Source organism: Paramormyrops kingsleyae, chromosome 19, assembly GCF_048594095.1.
Source record: "Paramormyrops kingsleyae isolate MSU_618 chromosome 19, PKINGS_0.4, whole genome shotgun sequence".
NCBI classification, from domain to species: domain Eukaryota; kingdom Metazoa; phylum Chordata; class Actinopteri; order Osteoglossiformes; family Mormyridae; genus Paramormyrops; species Paramormyrops kingsleyae.
The window spans coordinates 699,757-721,808 of record NC_132815.1 but is presented as its reverse complement, the minus strand read 5'-3'; the positions used below and the strand labels follow the sequence as shown (position 1 = coordinate 721,808).

The 22,052-nt window shown below is 43.5% G+C and overlaps 1 protein-coding gene across 8 annotated transcripts in view; it reads left to right on the top strand.

The window, feature by feature from the left end:
• Window positions 1–1,989: 1,989 nt before the first annotated feature.
• Window positions 1,990–22,052, top strand: part of LOC111844404 (brain-enriched guanylate kinase-associated protein-like) — a 31,038-nt gene continuing 10,975 nt past the window's right edge. Inside the window, exons 1-4 of one of the 8 annotated variants that reach the window (XM_023812865.2) lie at window positions 1,990–2,156; window positions 13,273–13,494; window positions 18,604–18,765; window positions 20,669–20,735. In XM_023812865.2, the coding sequence (XP_023668633.1) occupies window positions 13,424–13,494; window positions 18,604–18,765; window positions 20,669–20,735 (300 nt within the window). In that variant the 5' untranslated portion in view covers window positions 1,990–2,156; window positions 13,273–13,423. Of the gene's footprint in view, window positions 2,157–8,449; window positions 8,749–13,272; window positions 13,495–18,603; window positions 18,766–20,668; window positions 21,208–21,372; window positions 21,467–22,052 lie in introns of those variants that run through there. The other 7 variants (XM_023812866.2, XM_072702977.1, XM_072702976.1 and 4 more) reach the window with 7 other exon arrangements.

The window sequence follows — 22,052 nt, the reverse complement described above, 5'->3', positions numbered from 1 at the left end:
TGTTTAAAACCATGCAAGAATTCAATTGAATCTGCTCCTTCAGTCAGCAGCCATATATATTGCTTATTTATGTGATTTATGTGATCAATAGACAGACAGTGGGGGTGAGGGGGGGGGGGTTTAGAAAACTTACATATCTATTATTTTAAGCAGGTAAAATCTTTTTTGAGGTTATGCAATGGCAATAGAAGGGTAAAATATCTACTTATGTATGTGCGAAAGAAACTGATCAAAGATGCTGTCAGTGATGAGCAATTTCTTATGTTGTTTCCAATCTGGCCTTAAAGTATTTCATAGCCAGCGGGTAACTCAAAGAATTATCTTCTTTGGTTGGTAGACAGTTGTGTTTATGGAGTAAAAAGAGTCGATATCTGATTTGGGCAATATTTTTACACAGCAGAGACAGGGATCAATACCATCACTCAAGTCACAGCTAGATAAATAGCCAAAGACGGGCAGGAGCTCTGAGCACCACAAAGCCCATGAGAAGCCTGGGGAGGGTTTGCTGCAGTGAAGGCCTGTTTCGGGCTGTTTAATTGCATGGGAGGGTTTCCTGCAGGGGGGCGGCATGGTGGTGCAGTGGTTAGCGCTGTTGCCTCGCACCTCTGGGACCTGGGTTCGAGTCTCCGCCTGGGTCACATGTGCGTGGAGTTTGCATGTTCTCCCCGTGTCGTCGTGGGGTTTCCTCCGGGTACTCCGGTTTCCCCCCACTGTCCAAAGACATGCTGAGGCTAATTGGCGTTGCTAAATTGCCCTTAGGTGTGTGTGTGTGTGTGGGTGGCTGGTGTGTGAGTGTGCCCTGCGATGGGCTGGCCCCCCGTCCAGGGTTGTTCCCTGCCTCGTGCCCGTTGCTTCCGGGATAGGCTCCGGACCCCCCGCGACCCAGTAGGATAAGCGGGTTGGACAATGGATGGATGGATGGGTTTCCTGCAGTGAAGGCCTGTTGCGGGCTGTTTTATTGCATGGGAGGGTTTCCTGCAGTGAAGGCCTGTTTCGGGCTGTTTTATTGCATGGGAGGGTTTCCTGCAGTGAAGGCCTGTTTCGGGCTGATTTATTGCATGGGAGGGTTTCCTACAGTGAAGGCCTGTTTCGGGCTGATTTATTGCATGGGAGGGTTTCCTGCAGTGAAGGCCTATTTCAGGCTGTTTAATCGAATGTCTTTGCGTATCCATGCAGGAACCAGGCTTCACACACACAGCTGTTTTGATTATTACTCTCCAGCAGCTTTGTTACACACTTGATGGGCTTCATGTGATGCAAATATAACGGTGTCATTCTCCTTTTATGGATGCTTGGGGCAGAACATTGGTCTGTGATTTGCTCTGATTCTTGCAGTCGCCCCTCCCCATTGCTGCATCCTACTGAGGATAAATGCTGGTTTTTTATCACATGAAATAAGCTCTTGTAATTACTGAGGATAAAAATTAGGGACCTATTTGTTGTGTCTAGATGGCAGCTGCCGTTACATGGTGGGATCAGGGCAGCATAAGGCACCAAGCATCACCCCCTGTCACCACTGTTAGGGTGACAAACGCAGAACTGTGACCCCATCAGAATAGAATGGTGCAGGGACAGATGCTCTGTCGCTCACTCCGTCATATTAAACTTGCCTTGTGTGATGAGAGCCTCGTGCATAATGCGTGGAGTGATCCGAAGGTGAGAATGTCCCAGCCCTGCGTTTCTCTCGCCGCTTGCAGGGTCCATCTCCGTGGCCTCGGGCCTCAGCTGTCTGCTGGCTCCTGTGCCGGCTGCTGATGCAGCAGTAGGTGCACTTGCAGCCGCTGTGCGCCGGGCACATGTCGGAGCGACAGCCGCAGGGCTGCCGGACTCAGCGTGAGCATTCTCAGCACCCTGTGTTATTACTCTTTTCAGGTCTGTGACGACAGATGCACAGCATAAGGTAAGCCCCTCTCATACTTTTCTCCTGTGAGCCAACCCCCCCCCGCCCCCCCCCCCATCCCTCCCTCCTCCATCCACTGTGCTCATTCTCCTGTGCCTTCGGCACTGCTGGGTGCTCCATGCTTTTCCAAGCTGTTTAAGGCAGCCAGGATCGAGGAAATCCTCTTCGCAATGTGCCGAGAGGCTGTGGAAACAGGGAATCACGCAGGAATTCTGTAATCCCATCTACTGCGAATGAGATTTTGGCTTAATAAATGGTGAGTGTAGAGAATGCTAAAAAATATGTAGCCTATCATTTTGCGATGTGTCTGAGCTTGTGAGGATACATATGTGGGCATGTTTGTGTGCATATATGCAGAGTTTCCCTGTCGTGGGTGCTGTGAATGCATGCCTACAGTAATCATGTTGTGTTTAGCAGACAGTATCAAGCTGCATGTAAAAGTGAAGGAAAGCGAATGCAATGAAGGAGCTAAATTGCCAGTCATTCGATCAGATTGCATCCTTTCAGGGTTTAAGCCATAATTAAGGAAAGATACACAAAGTCTTACACAAGAGCTGTGCTTAAGCTCTGAGTTTTGTAAACTCAGTATGAGAAAATTGCTATAGATAGATAGATAGATAGATAAATAGATAGATAGATAGATAGATAGATAGATTGCAGTGACAACATATTTTGTTCTGTATTCTGGTGTCCATTATTTCCATCGTGCCTAACAGCATGCGAGTTTATCCTGGGAAAACCTGCGAGCCTGTGAATCTAAAAACTAAAATGCTGTTGTGGGAGGAGAGTGTGTCAGTCCCGTATTTCAAGTTCTTTCCATTAATTGCACAGAGCGAGAATTGAAAGTAGACTGTAGTTGTTTCTCAGTCACTATTAAGATACAAATATAATAGTTAATTATCCATCAAGTCAGGAAGTGGTGTTGAAGTCCAACTACTGAAAATTTTACAGGCAAAAAGAAGCGTGTGTATTAGAGACATCAATGTGATCATCTTTCACCCAGAATGATTTGATTGACAGCTGTCTATCAGTGCCAGTATGACTGTGTTCCGCAAAATATTGTCAGCCTTGACAAACATATTCCTTCAAACTGCTGTCATGCAGGGCAGTAAACCATTTTGTCTTATTACTGTTATCCCCACACAGAATCTTTAAGTGATCATAACACAGGCCTGCTCTGGATGTGGATTTACCCCTTCAGTCTTTACTGGGGGGTCATTATAGTGCACATGTTTGAAAAAGGCACATCAGGCTGTAATTTTTTTCTTACATACTCATATAAGAGAATAAAATGATAAATTGTACAGTGGGTGCTTGATAACATAAAATAGTTACTAGTAGATACCCAGATAAAAAAAAGCTAATTGCCTGGCTATTTACAAAGTTAATTTTTCTTACTAGCAAACAGCTATAGTATATTTGTTGTGACATTTCAATTAGCAAATAATCTTAACATTTCATCTGACTTGGAATAATTATCGCTGAATCCCTCCTGCATGGTAATTGCAATTTTCTTTTGGCATTAAAAGACAAAACAAATTAAGCAAAGTGAAATATGAAATACCATTACTGTTATACACTATATGGCCAGAGGTATGTGGACACCCCTCATAATTAACGGGGTTTGATCATTACGCCACAGCCATCGAATCTGCAGGAATAAACTCTGGCAGCAGAATGGATGGTTGTACCATTGAGGTTAGTGACTTGGCGTTGCTGCAGGACACCTGCTGCCTTCCATCGTGCCACTTTGCCAAATTTATGCCGAGCTAAAGCTCCCCTGGTGAATCTCACACCAAATGCTTTCTGTACTTTTCCAGCACAATTGCACATCCTGCAAAGCAACCTCATCCCCATGTCGTACTGCCTAATTATTCATCACGTAATTCTATTCCTATAATGTTTTGCACTGTTGTTTTTCCGACCCCCCCCCCCCCCATGCACCCCCACCCCCACTGTGACACAAGTTCCCTGAATACATGTGACATTAAAACTTGATCCTTGAAGTGATTATGAAGTGCAAACGCACTTGTGAACTTTTGAGGCACACAAAGTCCCAGAAAGGAAGCTGATCAGTCAACATTAACACACAACCTGAATGGCAGCATCTCCATTCAGCGATGTTCCGCTGTCTGACGGAACATCGCTGAATGGAGATGCTGCCATTCAGCGATGTTCCGCTGTCTGATGGAACACTGCCCCAGAAGAGCAAAGCCTTTTACAGCAGCAAGGGCAAATCCATGGCATATTAATACCCCCCTTTTCAAAATGAGAAGATGGTCTACTGCCAAAGCTGACAAGTTTTATTGAGAAAAATATGCAATCATCTGTGTCATTATGACTGGTTATGTTTCAGTTATGCATGCAATGAAGATACTTGCCCTCTGTAACGTTGTTTGTGCTGAGATTAAGTCATTACTATCATGATTAGAAACACAACTGGAATTCTAAAGCTAGAAGATTTGATTCATCCCGCTCATTGTCCTGCGCTTGTGCAACATTACAAATCTGTAAAAAGCTCCCCAATAATGCACCGTTTTTAGAGTGGAAAGAGAAATTTCTCAGTCAGATCAGCACGTTCCAGGGAAATTGCTGAATATTACCTTCACTGTGGGTCAGTTAGGGTCAGTGTTTTAATCCTATTATTTCTCTTTACCTTTTTTTCTTGTGTCATGATCTATGCCAGGTTTAGCAATAAATGACTTTCTTTTTAAAATGTTTAACAGCACTGATTATTTAGTGGGTTATTGCCTTTTTCATCATGACTACATTATTCTGAGGGTATAAATGTATTTTGCATATATAAAAGCATCACATGATGCTCATCTACAGTAAATGCATTATATTTGACATTTAGGGCATTATGCTCTCCAAGCTTATGCTATATCTTACACCCGAGTCTCAGAACTCCAGTCACATACATAAACAAAAGAGGCAGCAGACAAATAAACAAGTGAATTAGCCAACTAATAGACTGCATCACTTTGACAAAATACTTGGGCAACTGATCAAAAGCATGTTGTGTGGATAAGCAATGTGAGCGTGCAGTTTTATTTTTACAGTTGTTTGCAGTAGGAGGCGCTATGATGGCACAGTGGTTGGCACTGTTGTCTCACACCTCTGGGACCAGGGTTTGAGTGTCTGTCATGTGTGTAGAGTTTGCATTTTGTCATTGTGGGGTTTCCTCTGGCTCCTCCAGTACCACCCCAACCCCCCTAGTGAGTGACTGGTGTGTGGTTGCCCTGCTATGGGCTGGCGCCCCATCCTGGGTTGTTCCCTGCCTTGTGTCCTGCGATGGGTTGGTGCCCCATCCTGGGTTGTTCCCTGCCTTGTGCCCTGTGATGGGTTGGTGCCCCATCCTGGGTTGTTCCCTGCCTTGTGCCCTGCGATGGGTTGGCGCCCCATCCTGGGTTGTTCCCTGCCTTGTGCCCTGCGATGGGTTGGCGCCCCATCCTGGGTTGTTCCCTGCCTTGTGCCCTGTGATGGGTTGGCGCCCCATCCTGGGTTGTTCCCTGCCTTGTGCCCTGTGATGGGTTGGCGCCCCATCCTGGGTTGTTCCCTGCCTTGTGCCCTGTGATGGGTTGGCGCCCCATCCTGGGTTGTTCCCTGCCTTGTGCCCTGTGATGGGTTGGCGCCCCATCCTGGGTTGTTCCCTGCCTTGTGCCCTGTGATGGGTTGGCGCCCCATCCTGGGTTGTTCCCTGCCTTGTGCCCTGCGATGGGTTGGTGCCCCATCCTGGGTTGTTCCCTGCCTTGTGCCCTGCGATGGGTTGGTGCCCCATCCTGGGTTGTTCCCTGCCTTGTGCCCTGTGATGGGTTGGTGCCCCATCCTGGGTTGTTCCCTGCCTTGTGCCCTGTGATGGGTTGGTGCCCCATCCTGGGTTGTTCCCTGCCTTGTGCCCTGCGATGGGTTGGTGCCCCATCCTGGGTTGTTCCCTGCCTTGTGCCCTGTGATGGGTTGGTGCCCCATCCTGGGTTGTTCCCTGCCTTGTGCCCTGTGATGGGTTGGCGCCCCATCCTGGGTTGTTCCCTGCCTTATACCCATAGGCTCCACCACCTTCAAGTCCCAGAATTGGGTGGATGTTTACAGTAGCCTTACTGTATGTGTGTCGTCAGGAACAGAACATATTCCTGCCCCCGCACCCCCCTTTCTGTGATCTTATTGCAGACTCTTTAATAAGCCCATATTATAGGATGGGGAAATGAAACAGAGCAATAAAATATTATTATGTAGACAGTTTAATATGTTGGTCTGAATCTTTACTGGCTAACTGGGGCTATGAGTCCTTGAGGTTCTGGTTATTAAGTTAAGTGCTGTAAAATTTGAATAGAAAAATCTGTATGCATAAAGCGTTCTTATTGGCTGGATGTTCTGGTGTACATAACAACACTTCCAGATGTAAAGGTTTATAATGCATACATTGCGTACTACATGTGTACACCTGCTTGACTGTGCAACAGCGAAAGACGAGAATACCCAAAACATTATATATAACAATACAATAAATGCAATATTTGTTTTAAAATGACAATTGATGTTTGCATATAATAATCTGTCTGGAAAACTACAACAAACTCTACCCCAGCAAGCTCGTGGTGAACATCTGCCCAACAGAGCAGAAAACTAATTAACATCCATCACTTTTCACCCCCTGCATGTTGACTGGTGCACAACACGACTGCAGCAGAGAGCATGCAGTGGCCGCTTTGAGCATGCAAGGCTGCAATTCAGTGTAATAAAGTGCAAGACATGCTGCATGTCATGGATAATGTTTGTATGACATTTACTAAAAAAGAAGAACCATAATTATTATGCACTGAGGGTTACCCCTGTTATAGGGATCCGAAAGCATGCTGATGTGTGGTTGGGCTTCAAACTGTTCAGGAGAAGGTGTACATTTGGGCTGTTTACTGGCACAGAGTCGCTTCAGTCTGTTCTGAGCACATGCATTGTGCAGAAACACATAAATGTTGCAGAAACAGGTTCATTAAAAATGTACATATGCAGAGCACCATTTGCATACCCCTGGAGGAAGCAGGGAGGGAGAGAAGACGCCTAATCAGAGCTGCTCTGGTACTTATTCATATACAGAATATAGTATGCCCTGTTTTCACACCTACATATCTAGCTGCCAAAACGCCCCCAGCTTTCATTTAGATGGATACGCGATACATGCTGCACTTCCCCAGCTCTTCCTCAGATGGCATCCTGCAACGTCTGAAATGCTGGAGCTGCGGATTTTTTTGCATTTGATGTAGGACGTGTTTGGAATATAGGAGTCCCTGTGGCTCGGGAGACTCAGACAGAGAGGCTGGAGCTCTGGGACGCTGCTTGCTGCAGCTTCTTCACAACAATGACTCTTCTCTCCAATGCCGGACTTCTACAGCCCAGCTATTACTTTATCACTGTCCCCTCTGATTTCTCTGAGTTGTGTGCTGAATCCATTTTAATTGCCAATTTCCAGTCTCTGCTTTCGGCTCCTCGTAACAGGCAGGTTGGTGCCTCCCAGGAACGTCCAGTAGATATCTGACCGAATGGCTGCTACGTCTCATTACCCGTGTAACGATAATGAGAGCAGACATGCCCGTGTTCATCCTGATGCTAATCACAAAACCCTCTGTGTTTTTCTGTTAGATTGTCCATAGTCAGTTAATATCATCAGGTTAGATATGCTGGTGGCCAAAATGTTGGCTGGTTATTTCAAAACGTGTTTGGGAAGATTTGATGTGTTGCATAGACTTATTTAATGATTTAATGATTTAATTTAATGATATTCTTTCGAAAAATGAACAATATTAAACCTGAAACCCATCATTGTTGTTTTTATTAAAAGGTTTATGTCAGTTTAGTAAACTAGCTGGCACTGAAACACAGTGCTGCTGTAACATACAGAAATTTTATTTTTCTTTTGTTAGAATTAAAATTTGAATTATTTATATAAAAATATGAATGTAATGCTATCTAATTTCTTATATATAAAAAAATATGCAGAGATAAATATTGTGGACGCCACTAGCATATATGCATTTTTAGCTAACTATTCTCCTACGTTAATCTTTCATTGATTAACCTGTTGCAATGTCTTTAACTGGCTGAAAAGCCTGTGATCTTCGACATGATCAAACTGAAACAGTTACACTGTGTTTCAGTTTCATGCATATTGTTATTTTATTTCACTAGGGTATAAATTATTGGCGTGGTTACCTTGCCGTTTCATTAGCCTTCAATGTTACTGGTCGCTTTAGTCCTGTGAGTATACAGACACAGTGATTTAATGACATTTTAAGTCAGTGCAAACCTGCATTTCATTATTTTAATAAATCTGTAAATGATAAAAGGGGATTCCTGTGATATAGATGGTTGTTCAGGTTCTAGCGCTGCAGCCTTACCCAGCTCAGCTCAGTGTACTTGTTCCACCCCGTGTCACACAGGCTTGGGATGTGGGGTTTCCCTGGGCCGAGGGAACGGAGGACTTGGGTCTCTGTTTCAGGCAGCGTTTCATGTGACAATCAGCTATCGCATCTGGCCTATTTCCCTGAAAGCTCAGAGTGGCGACTGACTGCGCAAATGTATCACGTGTTTAAAAGCAGCTAGTGAGACTTTCAGATGAAAAGTCACCCACTGAGACATTTACTGCTGGGGAAGCAGGTGTTGGCTCCAAGGAAGGAGAAGTCGAATAGCGATTGGAGACCGGGAATGTACAGTTAATCTCCTAGCTGGGGATTGTGGAGCCATCTTAAGATGAGGTCTCCTGCGAGGCAGGGAGGGAGAGTGTAGCGGAATGTGGCGTGATTGACAGAGTTTCCTGGGGGGAGTTGGCCGTCAGCGTCTGCAGCAATCAGTGCTGGGTGAGTCATGCATCCTGACAGAGCCGCACACTAATCAAAGCCACGCACAGCCCTGCACCCACGCCTCTAAAGAGAAGCCCTGTTTCCGGCTCTGATATCCCTAATGCATGTGTGTGTGGCTGTGTGTCTGTGTCTCAGCTTTCTCAGCTTTTGTCCAAAGTTCTTTACATGTTTGTGGAGATGTTGTGGAAATAGACAAGCTTGGAACCAAATATGTTCTTTCAGTTTAGAGATTACTTAATGTATATATGACTATAACAGTTCTGCTCCTATACTTGTATTACCTTAAACTGACTGTTTTTTCAAACTAATGCAGGCTAATTGGAGTGTCTGACTTGCCCATATGGAGTGTGTGTATCTGTGCCCTGGTATCCTGCCTGAGGTCTATTCCTGCCTCTTGTCCTATGCTGCCTGGGAAAGGATCCAGGCACCGTGCAAATCTGTCCAGGATAAGCAATTGGAAGGTGAATGGATAATTACAGGGTGATTAATAGTTGAGCCACAATAGCTGACGCTCCATATGCATCTATATTTCAAGAAAGATCAATGAAACGGAATCCATCCCCAATGAGTTACAATTCATTTTGAGCTCCCCTAATAGAAAATAATATCCTGCATTTCAGAAAAGGAGATTCAGGGCATCCTTCCCAACTATGTGCACAATATACAGACAGGGAGACGTTCAAAACCATGGCTAATGTTTGGATACAGATCACAGGGAGATGAGGCCAAGAGCCTTCCCATAATCTTCACGCATAAGAATCTAAGACGGAGTATAAATGTGGTTATTTATTTAAGAGACACTTTTTTTCCAAAGCAGCAGATACGTGAAAGAGATCATCACAGGTTTGATCGTCACATGGTTCATGCAGACTTCAAAGAGTTCCCGGAAGTGCTTGGATTTGAATGCATTAAATACAGAGAGATAGAAAAACACTCTTTGGTGATTAATACTCAATTAATGCATTGATTTACAATATTTATGTAACACACCAACATGTGTATGTAGTTACAATATGTTTATAAATAAGTAAAATTCGGTATTATTAACGGTTAAGGTTACCTTCATTGCTGATGTATTTTAGTCTTATCTTGGTCAAGAGAGCTCTGCTGGTGTTTATTGCTTTGAATTCTTTTTCTTTTTAATTATTATGTTCATAAATTTGCATGGTAGTTGAGAGCAATTGTATTCTGTTGTTTGATATATTTCGTCGGAGGGGGAGGGAAGAAACGTTTCAAAGGTCAGATCAAATAAAATTTTCTAAAATTTCTATAGTTCATGGTGGTTTCAGTAATACTTTGCTAACTGAGGACCTAAATAATCTTAATGACTTAATCACTAATAAACTCAAACATGAATAGCCTTCCACTTTGTGCCCTGTCCTTGCATATAGTCTCCACCACGGGGATGTTCCAATCGCTCAAAATAAGGAATAAAAAAGTACGGAATTTCCCAGTGACATGGAGAGGATAAAAAAAAACAGTTGTGTCAAGTCAGCAGGAGAAATCTCACTGTAACTAAACATTACAAAAAGAGTGAGGTAATCATATTCAAACACTGCATTTAGACATTTTCATAAAGAGGACAACACTGGGAGGCTTCAGTGTTTGGTTTATTAAAAATAAAAAACGGAGCAGCTTGCAAAACCCAGGGAGTTGTGATCCAATTCTATATTTAACTCCTGACACCCTGCAAAAAAAAAAAATCACGTTTAGAAGCATTTTCTCTAATTACATGACATTGGGTGAAACAGCATTAAGGGAACAGAATTTACAGTTGTGGCCAAAAGTTTTGAGAATGACACAAATATTGGTTTTCACAAAGTTTGCTGCTTCAGTGTTTGTAGACCTTTTTGTCAGATGTTTCTATGGGATACTGAAGTATAATTACAAGTATTGCATAAGTGTCAAAGGCTTTTATTGACAATTACATTAAGTTTATGCAAAGAGTCAATATTTGCAGTGTTGGTCCTTCTTTTTCAAGACCTCTGCAATTTGCCCTGGCATGGTGTCAATCAACTTCTGGGTCAAATCCTGACTGATAGCAGCCCATTCATGCATAATCAGGAGTCTGTCAGAATTTGTGGGTTTTTGTTTGTCCACCTGCCTCTTTCGGATTGACCACAAGTTCCCAATGGGATTAAGGTCTGGGGAGTTTCCTGGCCATGGACCCAAAATGTCGATGCTTTGTTCCCTGAGCCACTTAGTTATCACTTTTGCCTTATGGCAGGGTGCTCCATCATGCTGGAAAAGGCATTGTTCATCACCAAACTGTTCTTGGATGGTTGGGAGAAGTTGCTCTCGGAGGATGTTTTGGTGCCATTCTTTATTCATGGCTGTGTTCTTAGGCAAAATTGTGAGTGAGCCCAGTCCCTTGGCTGAGAAGCAGCTCTACACACGAATGGTCTCAGGATGCTTTACTGTTGGCATGACACAGAACTGATGGTAGCGCTCACCTTTTCTTCTCCGGACAATCTTTTTCCCAGATGCCTCAAACAATCAGAAGGGGGATTAATCAGAAAAATGACATTACCCCAGTCCTCAGCAGTCCAATCCCTGTACCTTCTGCAGAATATCAGTCTGTCCCTGATGTTTTTCTAGGAGAGAAGTAGCTTCTTTGCTGCCCTTCTTGACACCAGGCCATCCTCCAAAAGTCTTCACCTCACTGTCCATGCAAATGCACTCACACCTGCCTTCTACCATTCCTGAGCAAGTTCTGTACTGGTGGTGCCCCGATCCCGCAGCTGAATCAACTTTAGGAGACGGTCCCGGCTCTTTCTGGACTTTCTTGGCCGCCCTGAAACCTTCTTCACAACAATGAACCTCTCTCCTTGAAGTTCTTGATGATCTGATAAATGGTTGATTTAGGTACAATCTTACTAGCAGCAATATCCTTTCTTGTGAAGCCCTTTGTGTGCAAAACAGTGATGACTGCACATGTTTCTTTGCAGGTAACCATGGTTAACAGAGGAAGAACAATGATTTCAAGCATCACCCTCCTTTTAAAGCATCCAGTCTGCTATTCTAACCCAATCAGCATGACAGTGTGATCTCCAGCCTTGTCCTCATCAACACTCTCACCTGTGTTAATGAGAGAATCACTGAAATGATGTCAGCAGGTCCTTTTGTGGCAGGGCTGAAATGCAGTGGAAATTGTTTTTTTTTGGGATTAAGTTCATTTTCATGGCAAAGGAGGACTTTGTAATTAATTGCAATTCATCTGATCACTCTATAACATTCTGGAATATATGCCAATTGCCATTATAAAAACTGAGGCAGCAGACTTTGTGGAAATTAATATTTGTGTCATTCTCAAAACATTTGGCCATTGCCGTACAATTGATAGGCTGTTTGTGGTTAATGTTACGTGTTGCTAACTTTATCTGTTAATGTTCCCTAAGTCTAGTAATTTGGCGGGGATAATCCACTAAAATGCTTTAATGCACATCTTAATTTGACACTGAGGTGCTGATAATATACAAATTGTTTTTTTTTATAACATCTTACCCTTTTAAAGTGCATCACAAAAGGTCTTTTCTGCTGCAACTCTATTGCGCTGCTAGTGTTTGATGCTAAGACTGGGAAGTATTGAGAACAAAAGATGTGATATGTGGATGTGGCTTTGGTATTTTGTATCTAGCACAAACTGATACCGAAGGTAACGAAGATCGTTATGCTGTCACTCATTATTCCACATTCCTCTCAGTTGATATCACGCCCCTACACCAAGTCAAGGTCAAAAGTCGAAACTGAAAAAATATAATCTGAAACTGGAAAAAAAAATCTGAATGTGAAAAAAAATCTAAAACCGAAAAAATAAGATTTGAAATCGGAATCTGAAAACTGAACAAACTGAAAAAAAATGAGATATCAAATATACATGAAAATGTACAATGAAAATAAAACATTTACTTAAAAAAAATCAGAACTGAATCAAAATCATATTTAAACCAAAAAAAAAACTTTCAAATACTTAATTTTAGTTTGAGTACATTGTTGTTTTTTAAAGTTCAACACCAAAACTTTTTTTTTCATATTAACATGTAACAAAACTACTGGTCCTGATTTAGCACCATAACCCTTGTTCAGTGGAAAACCGAAGGGAGCTGGAACCGCGCTATAACTAGTCTAACTAGTCTTCACGGCCCAGCTCGGGTACAGGTCGGTTCCCGTATGCCAGTGGAAAAAAAGCCGTAAATTGCAATGAAATATAATATAAAGAAATACAGTGGTAGAAAGCTCATTGAACCCAGTCAGACAAGCATGGCTATTGGTATGGAATGTCATGATTCTTTATGTTATTTAATAAACAAACCCCAGGCAGTGGTTTAATTCATTTGATGCATTATGTTTGTATGTTTTCAACTCTCTAATATTTCCCAACCATTAGCTATTACTGTGGACTCTGGAGTGAAGTAATATGCAGTAACCTAACAAGGCAATGAGTTTTTATGCCCGAAAGGCACCTATGATGTTGTGTATTTATTTGAAGATGGCAAACATGTGTTTCTACTCTGTTGGCAGGATCACCACAGGTAGACGACTCTCAGAATCCACGGAGAAAGCAAAAAACTGTGGGAAAGTGTGAGCTGGCCTCAGGGAATAGATTCTAGGTCTGACTTCAGCTTTCTGTAAAGAAAATGGTGACACATGAACTTAAGCGATAAAGGAAAACATGAAAAAGATATATATTGGGAAAACAGCATTAAAAAACGCCAGAAACAGTGGTAAACATCAGAAAAAGAGGTAAGAGCTATTTCAGATATTTTTATTCATTGTCATTCTCCAGAATGAACTGAATCATTGAACTGTCTCACAATACGGCAGAAACATCACATTCTAAACCTTCAAACTTCCGTCCTTTTTATATATGAGTAAAACAACGACTTTCAATCTCATCGACCACCAGGTAGCATGTCCTCTGGCTCATTACGGGTCTTCCATATCCCCCACATCCTTCATAACAGCCTTATTTGTCAATTGAGAGGAATCCTCTGTACGAGTTCTATAACTGACATAATCAGCTGCTTGTTTACGCTGAGGTCAGGTGATGCCCTCTGGCCAGGTGGGATCTCCATATGCCGCGCTGTCCAGTGAGACATAAACACAATCAGTATCTTGGCTTATATGTGCTACTCCTTGTGAAAAGTGGACAATTTTCAAAAAGATAATTTACATTAATGGTGATGACATTTTGTATCTATAAATGTAACCTCTTCTGTGTTTTATTCCAGTTTGATCTTTTAACTGTGATCTGAAAAGTTCAAATTACATTAAATTCCACTAAATAATTTTAAATAGATTTATTATGTAATCCTCTGATCAAGAGCAAATTGCCCGTAAAGTATTAATCACATTCATCTTGACATTTTCCAATACTAGAGATACATGAATATTGCTGTTTTTTAAACACACGAGTGGTGTGAACGTTAAAAACAGGAGCTGACTTTGATATCAGATAAAGGACGGATACACCTGACCCAGTGCTAGTACATGATTCACTTCTCTGAAGTCTTTCCACTATTGGGCTTTAAATAATGTCACATTGCTCAATGTCAATGCTTATAAGACATTATGAATTGGGTAAGAAAACAAGGGTGACATATTGTTTACAGCACATTTAGTCTTTAAAAAAGTAAGAGGAGGCATTTTTTTGGGGGGGGGGCATGCAAAATATATAGGCAATATAAAACAGCTCTGGAGATTCTAGGTCAAATGATCCCCTCTTATCAATCCCTTATCACGACCAAGAAGGAAAGATAGTCCGGTAACTGAACTTTAACTTTGTCATATACAATCAGTGAATGCTATATTTATACGAAACATTTTCACTTTCAGAATTACCTACCATAGTCTGCTGTGCTGGCGATGGGACAAAGCAGAGAGTCTCTATCTATGTCTGGCTTAACCTTCTCAGGGCTGCGGGGGGGGGGGGCAGCACCAGCACGATATTGAGGGAGGCATGAACAGAAAGAGCAGGCGTGCTGACAAATTAGACAAAAGGATTCATCTTGGGCTGAGTGCCGAGGAACACAAGCCTGACGACAAGAGAAGAGATTTGTCCTGGGATCTGCACTGGGGAGAGAGGAAAAGGCATTATAATGATTTAATGCCAGCAACACTTGGGGGGGGGGGGGATGAAGCAACAGAAGATTCCTGATTACCTTCAGACCTGGCCACACACATACACACTCACACACACGCACACACACACACACACACACATACACATACACACACATACACAGGTTTGTAATTATATCTTTGTGGGGACTCTCCATTCATTTTTATGGGAAAAGCCTAATCCCAGCAATGACACCCTTAACCCTACCCAGCCCTAACCTTGACCATAAGTAACCAAACAAGACTTTTTTGCATGTTTAGTTTCTTAATTGCATTCACAGATTTTTATAAAATTGGGGATATCATCATAGGGACCAAAGAAATGTAAAAATGTACAGATTTTTATCACATGAGGAAAGTTGACCTTGGACCCCGGAGGTTTTTTCTCCTTACCTAAGAGGTTTTGGTTCCTCTCCTCCGTTGTCATCTGGTTTTCTTTATTTCATTTCTTTCCTTCCTTTTTCCTGTTCTGTATTACTCCCTCTAATGAAGACTTTTGACATTTTTAGTTTTATGATTGAAGTCACATGTTTTTATAAGATTGAAGTTATCCTTGTGGGGACCAAAACAATGTCCCTACAAGGTAAAAAGGTAATGGTCCCCACAATGTAATAATTACAAAGAGTCACATAGAAATACTTGTGTTTTATAAAAATTTTGTGATGACTGTGTGTGAGTTGTTCTTACAGTTTTTTACAGTTATTTTCAAGCTTGTCTCAGTATCATGTCTCCTTTTTCATAACACTTAACATATGCACCAAGTTAGTAGACTCTACGTCAACTAAACGATGAATGATTTTGCAATGCTTTGATACAAAATGCATTCAATCACCACTTCTTCCAAAAATCATGAATATCTCACTCATTCAATGTTCCAAAGCAAAATTCTGTACAACTATAGCAATTTTTTTCAGACATTTAGATACGCTCTTCGAAGCATTTACGTTTCAGTTCAAAACATAAAATTTAGATCACTGTAGATGGAAATATGCTGCATGTTGACAAATGGAACTATATATACGCTTGACATAAGATAGACTATTCTGATTTTAGCAAAAGTTTATTCAGTTTTTTGGTTTGCAGCTTTGTTACCATCTTTCTGTCTTTACGGACCTTGCTTTGTGCACTGGGTCATGCTGGAAGAGCAAAGGGCCTTCCGCCTTCCCCGAACTATTCCGACAAGGTTGGAAGCATAGAGTTGTCCAAAACGCCTTGGTACACCGGCTCCATATTGATGCCTATGAATTCAGAATGGGAAGCCGTAGAGGTTCCTGTGGGTGTGATGGGCAGGTGTCCCAATGCTTTTGTCTATATAGGGTATAAGGATAAAATGTCAATGTACTTTGTCCCAGAAGAGATTTTTCCATTGTCACAGCTGTATATGTTTTCTTTTATTTTGCATAAATACAGAGAAACACATGATACAAGTATTTTGTGATGTTTGTATTTGTGTTTTTTAGTCTTGTGGGAAACAGCATTTGCTATAGTGATGATTTGGTGGTTGAAGTGTATTAAAGGTTAACGGTTGTGCTCGGGTGCATTTTGTGAAGCAGACTGTGTGAAGAGTTTTGGGAAAATGGACATGGTACTGAGACGCCAAACGTGTGAAAATTATTGTAAAAAACTGTAATTAATAATCTTTTAAGATTTATGTTGCTTCATATGAGCTTTTGTTCCGGTGATGTAAGACTGTAGATGTCATTAGGTTGTTGTTTCTGTCTTACTGGAAGACTGCTTGTTATGTGCTGTAGGTATGCTGTTGCAGTTTGAAAAAAACTGACTGCTCAGCAAATGAATGCAAATCTTATGCCATGTTTTGAGCCTGTGTTCACATTTCATTATTCCAGCAAGAATAATGTTCATAATGTCCATAGACATAACAAACCCTTATTTCCATTTGCCCAGAAACCGATTTCAGAAACTGTATTATCTTAGTATATAATGATGCTATCAGTTTTACTCATTGTTTACCAATGATATCACAGGAGTGGACAGATTGACAGCTCTGAATGATGTCAGAAAATATAGGATGTAAGAGAGAGCCACTGGTGAGGCCTCTGGGTCAAAGAGAGGGTCACTGGTGAGGCCTCAGGGTCTAAGAGAGGGTCACTGGTGATGCATTGGGATGTAAGAGAGGGTCACTGGTGAGGCCTCGGGGTCTAAGAGAGGGCTACTGGTGAGGCCTCGGGGTCTAAGAGAGGGCTACTGGTGAGGCCTCGGGGTCTAATAGAGGGCTACTGGTGAGGCCTCGGGGTCTAAGAGAGGGCTACTGGTGAGGCCTCGGGGTCTAAGAGAGGGCTACTGGTGAGGCCTTGGGGTCTAAGAGAGGGCTACTGGTGAGGCCTCGGGGTCTAATAGAGGGCTACTGGTGAGGCCTCGGGGTCTAAGAGAGGGCTACTGGTGAGGCCTCGGGGTCTAACAGAGGGCTACTGGTGAGGCCTCGGGGTCTAACAGAGGGCTACTGGTGAGGCCTCGGGGTCTAATAGAGGGCTACTGGTGAGGCCTCGGGGTCTAAGAGAGGGCTACTGGTGAGGCCTCGGGGTCTAAGAGAGGGCTACTGGTGAGGCCTCGGGGTCTAACAGAGGGCTACTGGTGAGGCCTCGGGGTCTAACAGAGGGCTACTGGTGAGGCCTCGGGGTCTAATAGAGGGCTACTGGTGAGGCCTCGGGGTCTAACAGAGGGCTACTGGTGAGGCCTCGGGGTCTAAGAGAGGGCTACTGGTGAGGCCTCGGGGTCTAATAGAGGGCTACTGGTGAGGCCTCGGGGTCTAACAGAGGGCTACTGGTGAGGCCTCGGGGTCTAACAGAGGGCTACTGGTGAGGCCTCGGGGTCTAATAGAGGGCTACTGGTGAGGCCTCGGGGTCTAAGAGAGGGCTACTGGTGAGGCCTCGGGGTCTAATAGAGGGCTACTGGTGAGGCCTCGGGGTCTAATAGAGGGCTACTGGTGAGGCCTCGGGGTCTAAGAGAGGGCTACTGGTGAGGCCTCGGGGTCTAATAGAGGGCTACTGGTGAGGCCTCGGGGTCTAATAGAGGGCTACTGGTGAGGCCTCGGGGTCTAAGAGAGGGCTACTGGTGAGGCCTCGGGGTCTAATAGAGGGCTACAGGTGAGGCCTCGGGGTCTAAGAGAGGGCTACTGGTGAGGCCTCGGGGTCTAATAGAGGGCTACTGGTGAGGCCTCGGGGTCTAAGAGAGGGCTACTGGTGAGGCCTCGGGGTCTAATAGAGGGCTACTGGTGAGGCCTCGGGGTCTAATAGAGGGCTACTGGTGAGGCCTCGGGGTCTAATAGAGGGCTACTGGTGAGGCCTCGGGGTCTAATAGAGGGCTACTGGTGAGGCCTCGGGGTCTAAGAGAGGGCTACTGGTGAGGCCTCGGGGTCTAATAGAGGGCTACTGGTGAGGCCTCGGGGTCTAAGAGAGGGCTACTGGTGAGGCCTCGGGGTCTAATAGAGGGCTACTGGTGAGGCCTCGGGGTCTAAGAGAGGGCTACTGGTGAGGCCTCGGGGTCTAATAGAGGGCTACTGGTGAGGCCTCGGGGTCTAAGAGAGGGTTGCTGCTGTGAGACTGGGGCGTAAGAGAAGTTCACTGTTGTGATGTTGAGGTATAAGAGAGGGTGTCACACCAGCGTCCCACTCTTCATATACATATATAAATGAATGGTGTGGATGTATTGACTGAAGTGACTTACTGCCTGTGAGCCCCGCTAAGTGCATGCTGGCCTGTCTTCTTTGTGCAGCTTCTTGCAGGAGCAGAAAGAGGATTTGCGCAAGCGCCTGTCCTACACCAGCCACAAGCTGGATCGGCTAGAGACCGAGTTTGACTCCACACGCCAGTACCTGGAGACGGAGCTGCGGCGGGCTCAGGAGGAGCTTGAGAAGTTTATTGACAAACTGCGCCGGTAAACACTAAGAATCAGGGGAAGCTGCATCCCCCCCCAGCGAGACACGCCGAGGCTGCATGCAAACCTCTCTCTCTGTTATTGATCTATAAGAGGCTTCTTGACTGTCAATGTCTTGAATTCATCATGAGCACATGGATCAGGGACGGCTAGGTTCTTACAAATACCAAAGCCTTTTTAGATGAACCAAACATCTTGAATTAAACCCTAAACCCTAAACATGGGAACTCCTACAAAAGGTTGCTATTTTAGTGAAACAAAAATAAGTGAAAATGGTTATTATGATTTTTATTTGGAAACAAATAAAATAACTTGTGTTTCAGTAGCAATAGCTTGAAGTCAATTTATATTAACTGTTTACCATTTACAGTGATTCCCCGCTATATTGTGGTTTACTATCGTGGTTTAGCTATTGCGCCCCCGCTATATACCGGACTTTTCCCTGACACGTCCCAGTTCTCTGCGTATCGTGTACCTTGCTTGTGATCCGATTGTTTTCGTTTTGTTTTAAGCCCTACGATGGCTCCCAAGCGTCCCTGCATGTTATAAGCCTTCTGATAGTAGTGAGCCTGAGCGCCAGCGCCATTCAGGAGAATGTAAAACTCCTGGATATGCTTTGGGAAGGAAAGCGTTACACGGACGTCACTCGCCATTATGGCTTGAATGAATGGACGGTACGATACCCATTACGTATACAGAGAGAGAGAGTGGGAGAGATGTGTATATATATATACATATACATCACATATTATTATTATTATTATTATTATTATGTTACTCCATATATCACGGATTTTCACCTATCGCTGATGGGTCTGGAACGCATCTTCCGCGATAGGCGGGGCATCACTGTATTTATAAGGTTATTGTTTTGCAATTAATATGCTACTGAATAGGATGGGAGAGTTGAAACAATGTTATATGAAAACATGCTGCTTTTTTGGACCCCATGATTAGGCTACGCTGAAGCACAGCCAAGTAGTTGATAAATAAAATAAAATATAATTATCTGCTAGCTCAGGAATAGTGCTGTCTGTGTTTCACACTCTGAAACAGACTAAATGCATATTCTGCATTCAGAGGCATTGTGACCCAAATCTTGGTCATGAAATATTCAGGTGGAAAATCCAAGCCAGTCTTCCAGGCGCGTGATGATGGGGATGGAGGGCGTTCCTGTGGAGCAGCAGAGGCTGTCTGTGCTCCTGCTTCTGCCTCCCTTCCCCTTCGCTCTTCCTCTGCCCTTCTGCACTCTTCTGAGCGAAGGGGAAGCCCAAACATTCTGACAGCCAAATGTAATTTAAAGGCTATTTTGGGCATCGGCTCGCTTGCTTTACAACTGCACCTGTCACAGTAGCGACACGTTTCATCATTAAAATCACTCTCTCCCTTCAGCAGCTCAGGATCTCTGGCTGGAATCCAGAAAATTAGGAACATCCAGGGATGGAGCTCCTCCCTTGCTGTCCGTCAGCCAGTCCTCACTCAGTAGAGTAGCAACACCTGGGACACTGCCAGCCAATCATAATGCTCAGGATGTGTTAATTGTGCGTGAAAACGTGCAAATACATTTTAGCTTAACCACGGCAAATGCACAGAGGATTGTAATAATGATTAATAAGGATCAATGGAAAGGTTCCACAAAACACTGGGTTTAATGTGCTCCTGTCAAAGTCATGCACACATCTCTGAATTGAGACATTCTGCCTTATTACATTCATTAAAGCCCAAATGACTGCCCTCACCCAGACCCTCACTGCTAACGTTGGATGGATCTTAGTTGAACAGGTCCCTGATTCTGAGTATCAGTCCTAAACACTGTTGTTTTATGCATCTGGTCTCTTATGACTGTAGGTAATTTGCTTCGTTTTTTTTTGCTGGGTAAGAGACATCAATCTCGTTCTTGCAGCATACAGAGCAGCTATGCAGCACTGCAGAGGATTAACCAGGATCTGGAGGATAAAATACAGAGAACGGTAGGTGCCCCCATATACGCCGAGAGGGGACCGACCTCTGCTCAGGAAGCCTAATTGTTTACTCAGGCCAGAGAGCAGGGTTTCCAACTGTGGTTGGCTGGCTGGAGTGAGATCTGAGAAAGTCTGCACAAACATTTACATGTATGTAAGAGTTTTATTACCTTGTAAATAATCTGTAAGGTTTGCAAACTACCTCAAGGAATTTGATGTAGGTCATTTTAGGTTTATAATGAACAAATATGTATTTGCCATAAGATTTTTTGCGTGAGCATGAGAGCAGGAAAGTGTGAGTGTCACGCCAGATGTGTGAGAGCTGGTGACCCAGAGAGAGGCAATGATCCTTCGGAAACAACTGCGAAGTGAATCATGATAGTAACCACCCAGAAGTGCCCCGCTGCCCCCACTGTAGGATTCGACCAGGCCACAGCCGGCGCACGCTGCTGCGGTCACGGTGAACAGCCACACTTCAATAGTGAGCTTGTGCAGTTTGTTTAATTAAAATGCTTTACTGTCTAAGCCTGTACACCCTTTTTTAATTTCTGAAAAATCTGAAATATAAAAATCTAACTAAAATGTGATATATCTTTAACAAAGAACTTATACTTTGTTTCTTTTCCAATTTTGCTTTTGATTTTAGTAGGAGAAATATCATCATCATCATCACCATCATCATCATCACCACCACCATCATCGTCACCACCACCATCATCGTCACCATATTCGTTCTCCTGGTGAGAGCCACAGTATTTAGGAGATATACTGAAACAAAAACAAGTATCTCTAGTGCTCTTACAAGAACAATGTGGAGTCTGGATTGTGGCCAGAACACGTTCTAGGGATGTCTAGAACATGAAAGTGCCAAATTTACTGAATGCTATCCACACTGCAGGAAACCAAGCATGGAGTGCTAATGTCATTATTCATGAAAATTAACATGTGCATTATTATTATTATTATTATTATTATTATTATTATTATTATTATGGTGCTGTTGTTGTTAGATTTCTGCTGCAATATCAAATTTAACCCTTCTATATTCAATTTTACATTCTAATAAATCAGCACATATGGATTCCAATAACCTGCCGTGTGTTAATTTCAGCATGTGGGACAGTAATGACAAACAGTAGCACATCTCCAGTTTCGGCAGAATCCAGGCACTGCGTAGCACTCTGACATGGTGCTGCTGGACGGGGGGGGGGGCTCTGTGAGAGGCGCTCGCCACTTAGTGCCGCTTCCTGTGCCTTAATGAGGATCCACCCGGCAGCAGTAGCGTTTCACAGCTCGCTGTCACTGTAATTTCATTTGGTGCTAATG